At 56.3% G+C, this 12671-nt stretch overlaps 1 protein-coding gene across 1 annotated transcript in view; it reads right to left on the bottom strand.

The window, feature by feature from the left end:
- LOC133349798 (basal cell adhesion molecule-like) overlaps positions 1 to 12146 on the bottom strand; it is a 75585-nt gene extending 63439 nt beyond the window's left edge. The window contains exon 1 of the mRNA XM_061563561.1: positions 11892 to 12146. Within this exon, the coding sequence (XP_061419545.1) occupies positions 11892 to 11949 (58 nt within the window). The 5' untranslated portion in view covers positions 11950 to 12146. The remainder of the gene's footprint in view (positions 1 to 11891) is intronic.
- Between the last annotated feature and the right edge of the window lie 525 nt (positions 12147 to 12671).

Raw genomic sequence — 12671 nt, 5'->3', positions numbered from 1 at the left:
TGCGAACACTGTGCTCTGCAATGCGTCACGGGGCCCGTGGCGGCGCTTGTGCTGGTGTCAGGGAGACTGAGCACGCAGGCCTGTCTTGTGCGCTCTCTCCACATGGTCAGGAGAGAGAGAGAGAGGGGGGAGAATCACAGAGAGGGAGAGGGGTGGGATGAGAGAGGGGGCCACATGAGCTGCCTGCTATCTCCACGAGGAACGAGTGAGAGAGAGAACAGCGAAATGTGATTGTGAGAGCGAGCGAGCGAGCGGGAATGAATGGGCGGGGAGAGGGACAGTGAGAGATAAGGCGAGTGAGAGGGGAGAGGGAGAATGAGAGAGGTCATGAGCAAAAGTAAAACAATTGGTACCCAAGGTAACGCAATGTTAATAGTACTGATTTATTTACGTGGCCAATAACGATGAATTGTTCCATTGTAACCGTTACATTTATTCCACCTCAGGTAGTACCGAGGATGGCTCATGGACTAAGAAAGTGAGTGAGAGGAGTGATAGAGAGAGAGAGTGTGGCGTGAGAGGGGAGTGTGAGAGTGAGAGAGGTGGGGGAGTGAGACGAGAGAGGGGAGTGTGAGAGTGAGAGAGGTGGGGTGGGGGGAGTGAGACGAGAGAGGAGATTGTGAGAGTGAGAGAGGTGGGGGGAGTGAGACGAGAGAGGAGATTGTGGAGAGAAACCGCACGAACCACTCCTGCGGGCGCCTCAGCGCAGCAAGGCCGCGGGGTGGAGGGTGACGGGGCGAGTTGGGGGGGGGGGAGATTCTGCACTCGTCATTCGCTCTGCTCAATTTGTATCAATTTCCACCGCATCCCAAACCGCCCCCCCCCTCCCTCCCCCGGCGACGGTTAAGACGCGCGCGCTGGGGAGCGCAAATGTGAGAGGATGCTGCTCGCTGCGCCATCAATCCTCGCGTAATCGCCGCAGAGCAGAGGCTGAGCCCACGAGATGGGGGCGCCCCGCGTCGCACCGCGGCACGACCTGGCCCCAGGTGCTGCCCGAAATGAAACGCGCACGCGGAGCTCACACGCGGGGGACGGGGGGTGTGGAGGCGGCACCGGCAGGCGAGCACGCACGGAGTGTGATGCCGCGCGCAACCGGTCTCCCCGACCCGTGCCAGATTCCGACCCCCAACCGCTGCCGTCCCAACGCGGGGAAGGGGACAGCGCGAGCGACGAGCGCACGAATTTGCACTCGTGCACGCGCTCTGGCACGGGCCCAGTGAGCGTCGAGACGATGGCCGAATGGGGGTTCGTCCTCCGCGCGACGGGCGTCGGGGTGTTCCGTGTTGGCATTCAATAAGAAGCGACGTTGAGGGCAGTCGAGGCCGGAAGCAACCCCCCGTACAGGCGAGGCCCCCACCCCTACGTCGCGATGCGGATCTCACGCCACGCGGCACGGGTCCGTTTGTTCGACGTTGGGCTCCTGCCCCCCTCCCCCCCCCCGACCGTGCATTCTTCAGGCAGAGCTCGGGGCAAACAACCGCAGCCGAGACACCTGCGAGCATCCCGCAGCCACCCACCCACCCAGCTCGCCGAACGCGTCCGAACACCCGCGCCACGCACGAGAGTCGGCGCGCAGAGCCCCCCCCCCCCCCCCCCCCCGAGGAGCCAATCACGTTGCGGCACTATCTCGAAACGTCAACAACTTTGATGAAGCAGACAAAATAGGTGCCGAGTCCAATAAAAGTACAATCGGGCGGGGAGGAGGGAGGTGGACCCGCATTTAGCTTTGTGCGAGTGGGCGACGCTTCGCTTGCGCTGCTGCTGCTGCTGCCAGCGGTGGTGGCGGCGGCGGAATGCCGCTGCGCGTTATCGAGTGGCACCATCGAGACCAGCGCCCTGCCTGCGACACTCAGCCACGCGGTTCCCACCAAACCGCTGCCGCCAACGCGGCACCAAAACACGGCGAGCGCCGCGCGCCCCACGCGCTTTTGAAGTCCATGCGGGGGGGGGACATGCGGGGGGGGGCATGCGGGGGGGGGAGCGTACGGGGGGGGGCATGCGGGGGGGGGCGTACGGGGGGCGTGCGGAGTGGGTGTCGTGCGGGGGGGGGCCCGCTCCCAGGCTCCGCTTGGCGCTGATAAGGAGCGTAGGGAACGCGATGAGTAAAGATGTAAGAAGGAGGCGCGCTCTGATCACCGTGCGAGCTGCAACCCTAGACAGCTCCCCCACCAGCGCGCCTGCTCCCCACCCACCCACGCCGCTACACAAACAGGTCCGCTGTGCTCTCACGACGAGACGCGGGGAGCACATTGCCGCGCGCGAGCCCCGCACACTGTACATCCATCCCCGTGGCCGCGTGTTCCCGGGACCCCTCGGCGGCTCCCTTTGTTTTACGGGCAGCTTTTTAATGATATCCGCCAAGTAAAGTCCATTGTGCCTGCGAGCGGAGCGAGGACTTTAAACAACCCAAACAAAAAATATCGCAAGACAAAACCACAATAGCGAAGGGGGGCAGGCGGGGGGGGAGGAGACACCTTTATTACCGCCGATTCTTCTGTTACTGTTCAACAAAAACAAATCGTGTTTATATACCGCTTGTTCAAGACTGTTGAGAGTGCCCTCTGTTGCACTGGGCGGACGGGAGGGGCTTGTTTTTGCTGGCGCCCCTGGGAATCATCATCAGCCACTTACGCCATCACCATCATCAGCCACTCACGCCATCACCGTCGTTATTGTCAGCGGTGGCGCTTCCCTCCACGTTGTGCCCGCCGGTCAGGGCGGCAGACTCAGGGGAGAAGCTCGCGTCTCAACTCGGTAGCCGGGTGCGAGGGCGCGCCCGTCCGTGATCCAGAACTTTGGGTATCAAGCGCTTAGTGGATCAAGCGCAGCCGTGTGACACTCCCAAACCCGCTGGGCTGTGAAGTCGCCAAGAGGTGGAGTATAAATTCAGTGGAATCGTGACCACCAATCCGCGTGGTCCATTCAGTGTCATCCCTCGATATGCGTGGTTGAAATCGGTGCCATATCCTCGTGCAGGGACCTCCAGAGAGCGAGTCTCGGGACCCGGTGTGGCTAAGTAAATATCATCATCCTGCGTGTGAGTGACCATCAACGATGACATCCATACAAACCGTTGCTTACAATTCCACACGAAAGAAGACGAATCGATGGGGTGCTGTGGCAACTCTAGAAACGGGCGCCTGCCTGAGCCCACATGGCGGTCAGCCGTGGCCGAGACCAAACCCCAATAATCTCCCCTTTGACAACAAAGCCGCGAACCCTCAGCCTCCTGCAATTCGCGGATTATAGCGACGGCGAGGTCACAACTCCCCCCCCGCCCCCACCACCACCTCGATGCGAGTCACTGAAAGACGCCTTGAAAAGCGTTCCCCATCCCACTCCTCACTCGCTCTCTGTCTGGGGACGCGGCCCCCGCTCGCGAGCCCGCTGGGTCGACGCCGCCCTTGAGCAAGGAGCACGTGGCGACGTGCTCGAGCCCTGTCCATCACTCGGCAAACGTCCACGCGCACGCACACACAGAACAACCCTGCAGGAGGAGTCGCCGCTCAGGTTTGTTTTACAAGCGTCGGGGACAAAGATCAATTGGATTTGCACGAAACGCCGCACCCGTTGCCCTTAAATGGAAGAAGAAGAAGAGTGCGCTTTTTGGAACTTTTTGGACAACGGCTGTCGTGTGCGTAGCACGAAGAAGAGTCTTGGTCCGAGATGTTGCCTATTGGGTAATTGTTATCGTTTGCCTCTCTCAGCATGTTTAGTGGCGTTGACGAACCCGTTGGGGTTTGTGCTGTTTGTGTTGTTTCACCCCCTCTCCCTGCGAGCGCACGCGACACGGTCACCGCACGTGGTTTCACCTTGTTGGGCAAAGTGCTGTGAACAAGCCCCTATTAAGGCTGGCACGGTACACGGATGTGGTCAGCAATACACCAAACCGCCTTATTTGCCCCCGCGGTGATGTCCAAGGTACTCATACCGCAATGGGGGGAGGCCCAAATCAAGTTCAGGTATCACTCGCTGCTGATCGTAGCCGCGGTGGGGAATCGAACGGAGGTCATCGGGATCGAAACGCGGTGCGCAAACCCGCTGCGCCTTCACTCAGTACAGCTTTGGACCACAAAGACAAAGATCCCCCGTATAGCCTTACCATTCTGTTGGGGCAAGTGTTGTTCGCGAGCACCACCTATGAAGGCCAGAACAGCACACGAGGCAGTGGGTGGCCAGCACCACGCCCGGCCACCTTTGTTTCCCCAGTGGCGATGTTTTTTACGCACCACACCAGTTACTCATTTGAGGCTACGTCGACCTAGGGGAGGCCCAGGACCGGTTCAGATAATCGTCACTGATGTTGGCCAGTGAGCGGGAATCGAACTCGGGTCGCCGTATACGTAGCGCGCCACGCTAACCGCTACACCACCGCTCCCCCCACAGGCTACACACGCAGGCAGGTGCCAGGAGTCGCATGCAGGTGTCCACGGCAGCGGGCGCGTGCAGTCCCCGAGTGGCCCCTTCTACCCGTACCACCACTGAGAGCTTGACGCAGACTACGTGGTCCACGAGCACCAGAGCAGCTGATCTCACGCGTCAGTACCACCCAAGATGGTACCACCTAGAGCGAGTTCCAATTGTTTTTCCACCAACAGTGAAGCACCGTTTGACGTTGGTGGCCTATCAAATAAACGTCCTTTTATTGGCCACTTAAATAAATAAAGTATTGCAACCTTCGGCGGTAACCAATTTCTGCTCTGGACCATGAACTAGGACGAAAGCCGGGTTCCCAAATGAACCTCACAGCCGCATTCGCCGCGCGCACGACCGTTCAGGGTCTCGCTAAAAGCCGGCAGCCACCGCAGCCTCGCTCGTTCGCTCGCTCGCTCACTCACACCGCACACACGCATTATTTATTCACTAGTAGCGCACACTGTAATCGCAAATGTGCCTTTGCGGGACCATTAAACGTCTGCTTAGAGATGTATCGATTTGACTGGATCATCCCGCGACTTTAAAGAAGCAGGAGCGATTTCGCGCACGTGCCGCGGAAGATCGCACGAGCTTTTGTAAACACAGTCAACGTCGCTGACCCTCGACCCGCAGAGAGAGGCGTGGGGGTTCACAAGGACCGACCCGGCCCGGCCTGGCCCTGCGTAATGGTGAAGACGCGGGTGATGCTTACACTGCCAAGCACAGCGCTTCGGAGGGGCGATCATCACGGGCACAGCAACGCACCCCGCCCGCTTTGAGACGTTCTGCTCAGGAGACGGCAGGACAGCATCGAGAGTGCTGGTAATAAGCTGCGACGTCACCTTTCCCCTATTTAATACCGAAACGCGACGACTTGTTAGCAATTCTGGCAAGTTGCCTGATGAAGCTGGTTGTAATCAAAAGCGAAACGTCGTACTCAAATTGTAAATGATGTGGGTTTACTTTCCAACACACCGGTGTGCTGAAGTAGTAACTAATTGCCACGTTTTGTTTACGTGACGAACCTCACTAATTAGCTGCGTCGGGTGGTGGCGGGTTTAACGACACATTTATATATTTACTCGATCTAACCCAAGAAAAAAACCTCTATTGTGAATGAAGATACAAACCCCAACACAAAACGGGCGCCCAGGTCGGGAGTCAACTCCATGCGCTTTTTTTGTTTGGCTTTGAGACAGAAGCGTCACCACGCGGCACCCCTGCCGCTCCATTGAATTACTGTACCGCGGAGCTTCGCTTTGGCCAAAGCGCAAGGAATGCGCCCCGTCTCGTGTCCAATCTCGCCAGATCTGACAATCTAAGCAGCCTTGAGCCCGGGTGGCGGCACGTGACCAGCACGCACACAGGGTCGCCACAGGCTGCGCTAGATCGGTGGGCGAGCGGGTGAGGGCAGTGAGGAAAACTCAACGGTTGTACGACTCGATGCACGAACAGACGCTCCCCGCTCATCACGAGGCCGCTCTTGAGAGCCGACGTGGTGACGCGTGCTCAGATAACCCCGCCCGCTCAGCCCGCACGGCGTGTGGGGAAGGCCGTCATCCAGCAGTGGAGTGACTAAGACGGCACTGCACGTGTACACGCGTGGCTTGCCCTGCTCGGACCCGGCTCTACCGACCCGTCAAGTTGCTCTCAAATGGACCGCGCGTTAATGTGGATATCGAATGAGTCAATCGCAATGATATTCTTGGTTTCTGTCGGTAAAGTCACGTAGAAGGGAAATAATAAAATAATAAAAATATAAAACAAAAAAAAATTCTAACGACGTTTCGACTGCAACACAAGCAATCATCATCACTTTTTTATTGTTTTATATTTTTATTATTTTATTATTTCCCTTCTCCGTGACTTTACCGAAAGAACCAATAATATGAATCCCTGCAGTCACGAAAACTTTAAATCAAAATTTAATCGCAATTATGTTATTTGCGATACAACAAAATTAACTCTTGACGTACGTCAGGATGGTTTCCTGTAAATTGAACTCTGGCTATCTGCGAGATTAATTCAGTCAAATATATCCGTCAGCGGGGTTTTAGTTTCACGCCAGGTCTCACACTGACGACGAGCTGACGGGGTTTGTGACGGAGCGCTGCGGCATTGCCCGGCACGTATCCCGCTGCGGTCTGGGGTCACGTCACGCCGTGCCTGCCACAACGCTAAGGTCACACCGTCTCTGTCCCACCACTCGTTCGCCACGGCACCTGTGACGACATCACATTTAATCCTCTCGTTCAGACCGAAGCGACGTGGATTTCTGCACATCTCTGGCTGTCGCCTGATGATGCTAGCTGCAATTACTGGCGAAACGTCGTACTCGAATTGTAAATGTTGTGTGTTTACTCTCCAACACACCGGTGTGCTGTGCTAGTAACAAATTGGCATGTTCAGCTTACGTGACAAATATTCCGAATTGGCTGTGTCGTGCGGTGGCAGGTTTAACGACACATTTACATCCACGCAATCTAACCCAACCACCTCTATTGTGCATAATATTGGTCGCGAAAGCCTGCTACGTGTTCAACTGAGCAGCAGATTTGACTGCCAACCTCCCCGTGCCCCACCTTGTATGTTTGTTGAACTTCTTTCGCACCGTACGTAGCCAACCGTGCTAATATGAGGTGCCGGGGGGGGAAGGACAACAAACTAAACACATAAATCAGTCACTAAAGAATGTTGTTTCTCAGTTTAGATGATTTCGAAGTGCAGAGCTCCCAGTGGTTTCATAATAACACGATAACTTCCACACGAGCTCACGTCTGGAGCCCCGTGACCCGCGCCTCACCGCCGGTCAGTCACACGAGAACAGAGGTTGGCAACCATTAATGCCAGAAAGGGTGAAACCTATTCTCATTCATACTCTTTGGTTAAATCGGTGAAGTCACGTAGGTATAAAATAAATAACGAAGTTTCGGGCGCAACACAAGCGTCCGTCATCAGGTAAGAAAGCATGGTCTGCTGCTGAGGCAGATTCTATTCTTATTTGTCATCGTTATGGATACCGGCAAAAAGGTCCCATAGATATAACTGCTGAAATCCAGCTATGGATACTTTCATACATGTGGCATTACCTTTGTGCTGTTCGCCTTTTGGCGTTCTCTGGTCTGACACTGGTGAGACGAGGCCCTCTCTGGTGTAGGCCAGTCAATTTCAACGACAATGCATTTATTAATCAGAGCATGTTTGTTTGCATGTTCACCACAAGTACGTGTGGTTAATGCAGACTTGATGCCTTGCAAAATGTTTCTGTGTGGTATTTGAACATCTTAACACCTGTTTCATTGCCAGAAAGAGTAAAACCTCTTCTTATTTGTCATCATAACGAGAATAGACATTTTTTTCCCGAATTCGGTATTTTTAAAAACCTCAATATTTCCAGAGCCTCAATGCACGTGAATAACGTCACAAATCAGTCCTTTAAATGGCCACGTGCATGCGGCTCCTCAGCCGCAAGATGCCGACCCCTGCAACGAGGACGACGTTGATGTTGGATAGGAGGGCATCGCCTCTCAAGCCCCCCCGGGGGGTTTAGTCTCCCGCCTCGGCCAAAGGTTCCCCCCGCCGCGTCTGGCGTGTGGTGCCACGTGAGGCCAAGCCCGGAGTATTGAGGCCTCGTCGCAGTGGGGCCGCGGGACGACCCCCTGCGTTGCGTAATCTCCCGAGGCATCGCGCGCGACTTCACCGGGCCGTACATAATCAGGCATGCGCGGACACACTGTTCCACCCGAGTGAATGCGAGCTCTGTCAGCCCGTTACCAAACTCGACAGAGTCCAACGTCTCAAGAGTAACACAATCGCATCGACTAAAAGCTTTGTCCAGCTTCCGTTGCGCGAGCACGACTTTGTGCGTTTTGTTTTAAAGGATGCAGGTGAGCCACCGATTTGCATCAAGATTCCCACAGGTGTACACCGCGTCCGACATCAACATCCCAATTAAAGGTCAAAAAACACCCACACAGAGGTTGCGGGCCAAGTCTCGGCATACACCTCCCCCCCGCCCCGCCCCAGATCAACCATCAGCACAGACACTCAGCGATCGTGCATCTGAAGTGACGGAGGAAGGAAACGTCGCCGTTCCGTACACGGGTGACCCGCTGACCCATCAATGTTTACTCGCGCTGGCAGCCGGCTGTGGGCAGTGGCATTCTTCAGTGCGTGGTGCCAGCGGCCCTGCGGCCACATGTCACACATTCTGGCAAACAGCCACAATTTCACTTGACTTTGAGACTGACTGCGCCAATGACAACTGCCCTCCTGTAAGCCCTAAACATTGGAGCCGGCCACTTGTCCTCCAGCCAAACCACCATTTCGTCAATGCCAGGGTCGGCCGGCTTAGCCAATTCAAACACGATCCGATCGCAAGACTGGCAAGGAGTCGCTTCACTTGTGCCAGCCGCACCTGCTGGCTGACATGGGCACCCGGAGAGCGACGCCGCCTATGTGGGTGTCCACGGCGCTCCGGCGCGCTTTTGTATTGCCCCACGGGGTCGCTCGCCACTGCTGCGCCGTTCGCTCCCAAGCGCTGAAGAAGCTCTTGGCAGTCGTGGACGTGGGCGCGGCATCGCCGCCGCTCGAAAGCAAATCGTCACGATGGGACCAGCGACAACTGTTGACGGCACCCCGCGGTAGCGCGTTCACCCCCTTGTTGCAGGGGTTTCGCGGTTCGACTACGGCACTGCCCTGGTTAACATTAACACTGCGGTGGGTGTATTAACCGTAGTAGTAATAATACTACTACGCACCGTCTGCTTAACGGTGAACGCTAAAGATCACGTGATGTCATTAACAAGAGTCGGGTCGGCGCCATGGTCCACATTTGCCTATATTTGAAAATTGTCACCGCAAATTACTCAATCAGGGAATTCACACCAGTAACCATCGGCCACCTACTGCGAAAACTTGGCAGGACCCTCCTGAAAAAAGTCGTGAGACTCGGTGAGGTTTTCGTGGGTAAACAAAGCTAAAAAAATGAAACAACTATCTAAATAATAATATCATATTGCCTTAGAGGGTGGGGAAGTGGGAGGGTGTAGAATCACACGCGCGTCCCACCAGCCCCTGAACTCGTAAAAGAGTCGCTTGAGGTGCACGGAGCTACAGCTGCAGATGCGATTCCACGCCGCTATGAATGGAGCGCCTCGGTGGGGAGACGTTACCTCTATCGCTGCTATAAATTCCCACGTGACGATCAGCCACTTCGTTGAGCTGAACGTTTGTGGCGAGGTCGCTTCTGATAAAGAGCCTGCCGTGGCTCAGTGGTAAGATAATAAAAATTATAGTTTCTAGTTGAGAATGCGCTGGAGGCTGGCCGCGATGCGTTTCGAGCGATAGAGGCCCCAGTGGAGTTTAATGAGGCACCCCCCCCCCCCCCCCAGGCATTGTGTTTGCACGGGGAACCAAGTAACGAGCGATGTCTGACTGTTGACACCGTCCGTGTTAAGTGGCCCCAGACTAATTAGCGTAGGCGTGTCTCGGTCCTGCGGGTTTGCTTTGAACACGTAGACAAATCAAACGCAACGAAAGCTGAAAGAGTGTTTTGTGTGTGTGTGCGGGGTGTGTGCAGAGCGGCGTGAAAGAAATGCGTGCTCGCAAACGACGCGGAGAGAGTGGAAGAGGAGGGCAAGGGTCAGGGGACAAAGCACAAAGCTTGGTCGTCGCATCACCACAGAGCAGGGATGGAGTGATGTGTGTATGTGTGTGTGTCGAACTTCTTTCGCACCGTACGTCCACAACCGTGCTAATCGGATGTGCGGGGAAACGAACAACAAACTAAACACGAAAGGTATTTCTTGAAGAAATTAGTTTTCAATCTAGATTATTTAAAGGTGCATAGCTCCAGTGGCTTCCTAATATCGAAAGGAAGAGCGTTCCAGACGGCCGCAGAGGCGGATATGATGGACACGGGCTCATGCGCTGGAGTCGGCTGGATTGTGGCTTCGCAGAGCTGTGTAGGCTGGCCATGGCTCGGGGAAGATATTAATCCAGCAGTGGACGAGACCGTGGCTCACAGTGAGTACACTGAACATGAAAGTCATACGGATTCTCGACGGTGGCCTTCCAGTGTACGGCGGTCGCGGGGACTTTCGACTATAGGGGCCATCCATTGAGTAGGTACGCAACAATCTGTTCAAACTTGACCCCTCCCTGTTGGCACGCGTACTTGTTACACCCCCCCCCCCCACCTGCGTGCGTACGCCTGACGCACCCCCCCCCCCCCCCCACCGAATCCTATAGAACAGCCGGTATTTAATCCACGCAGAAACCATCAAGGATTAATAATATTAACGTGTTTAAGTAAACAGATATTCCACCGCCGAACTATCTAACTAATTTGAAGGCCAATGTAGACAAATTATTATCGATGCTTCACCGCCCCCCCCCCGTTTTCTATGCGTACGCACATTGTCAGTAGACACCCCATACGCAAGCGTACGAATTTGAGTTAACCCCCCCTCCCCTCCATGCGTACGGACTCAATGGATGGCCCCATACTTCAGTCAGCTGGTGAGTGCGGGTTGGGGCGGGGTGCGAGGGGTGTCGCCCAGTCTCTCTCCTCGCCCCCGTGCACTGGAATTGACTGTTCTTGCACGTCAAAAAAACAATCACCAACCTCTCGCTGCCTCTTAAACCCCCACGTGTTATTCTCCATTGACCACCCTCACTTCTCCCCTCGCTGTCCTCCCTACTCGTGCTGACGCCGCTTTCCCTGTCCCCAACTCCGCATGTTCAACGCCACCATCAATCCACTCGTGTCATTTTACATCAACCGCTATTCCACGCACCGTCACCACCACCACCACCAACCACTTCATTTCACGTGGGTGGCCAGCACCACGCCCGGCCGCCTTTGTCTCTCTAGTGACGATGTTTACTACACACCGCACCAGGTACTCATTTGAGGCTGAGTCGACCTAGGAGAAGTCCAGGTAATCGTCACTGAAAGTTGGCGGTGAGCGGGCATCGCCGGGTTCGTAGCGCAACGCGCTAACCGTGACGTTACAGCTCCAAAGACAAAGATCCCCCGTATAGCCTGTAACAGACTTTTGGGGCAAGTGCTGTTAGCGAGCACCTATGCAGGCCGGCACGGCAAACGAGGGGGTGGGTGGCCAACACCACGCCCGGCCGTCTTTGTTTCCCTAGTGGCGATGTTTACTACACACCGCACCAGGTACTCATTTGAAGCTGAGTCGAGCTAGGGGAGGTCCATGCCCGGTTCAGATAATCGTCACCGGTGTTGGCCGTGAGCTGGAATCGAACCCGGGTCGCCGGGTTCGTTGCGAAACGCGCAAACCGCTACACCACCGGTCCCCACACCTGTACACACACACACGCGCGCGCACCTGTGCACACACACATACACGCGCGCACGTGCACACCTGTACACGCCACGAACTCTCACGTCTGCGCACCTGCACGGCTCTGCATACCACGCTCTATCACGCCTGTGCCAACCTCACCTGCGAGCGAGACGACGAGAAGCGCCACGCACGTGTTCACCAGCAGCTGCCCGGCCATCGTCGCAGTCGGTGCAGCGCGCAGAAGTTCTCTCCCTGCGGAATTTATCCCGGGTGGAAAGTGAGCCCCGGTTTAGCAGGAGCCTCGGCGCGACGTTCGCGTTGGTACGTTCGCTGCCGACTGCGCACGGCTCCACCACCGCGAGGGAGCGCGCGAGCGAGGGATGGCACAGTGGTAGTCGAAGGGGAGGGAGGGAGAGAGAGAGAGAGCGAGGGAGGAGATGAAGGGGTTAGGGTGGGAGAAAACTGAATAGAGGGAGGGGGGAGGGTGGGAGGGATGTGATGGAGTTGCGGGGGGGCGAGGAGCGGCATGGGGAGGGGGAGAGATGGAGCCGCTCGAACCGAACTTTACACATTTGGCGAAGTGGCGCAGCGGGCCCCTCCCTCCCACCTCCGATCCCCACTTAGGGGGCACTACCCGATGCATTTAGGAGGGAGGGAGGGAGGGGCAGACATTCATTACCACAGCCTCAGTGGGGGTGAGGCTGACGGGGCCTCCTCGTACGATGGCCATCGCCCGATCAGCAGCTGCAGGACCTGGCTGCGATGCCATCGGCGGCAATGACCACGTAGCTTCTTCGGCTTGAACTTGAGTGCCTGCTCAGCACACGACGTAGGGGGGGGGCGGGGGGGGTGCGGGGGGCAGTCATTGAGGGGCACGGGATTTCGGGTGCCCCCCCCCCCCCCATAGAATCGCGACGTCGTGGGAGACTCGAGCTCAGG

Source organism: Lethenteron reissneri, chromosome 31 (genome assembly GCF_015708825.2).
Source record: "Lethenteron reissneri isolate LAM-NWPU_2019-01 chromosome 31, ASM1570882v1, whole genome shotgun sequence".
NCBI classification, from domain to species: domain Eukaryota; kingdom Metazoa; phylum Chordata; class Hyperoartia; order Petromyzontiformes; family Petromyzontidae; genus Lethenteron; species Lethenteron reissneri.
This window is presented reverse-complemented; position numbering and strand designations above follow the sequence as displayed.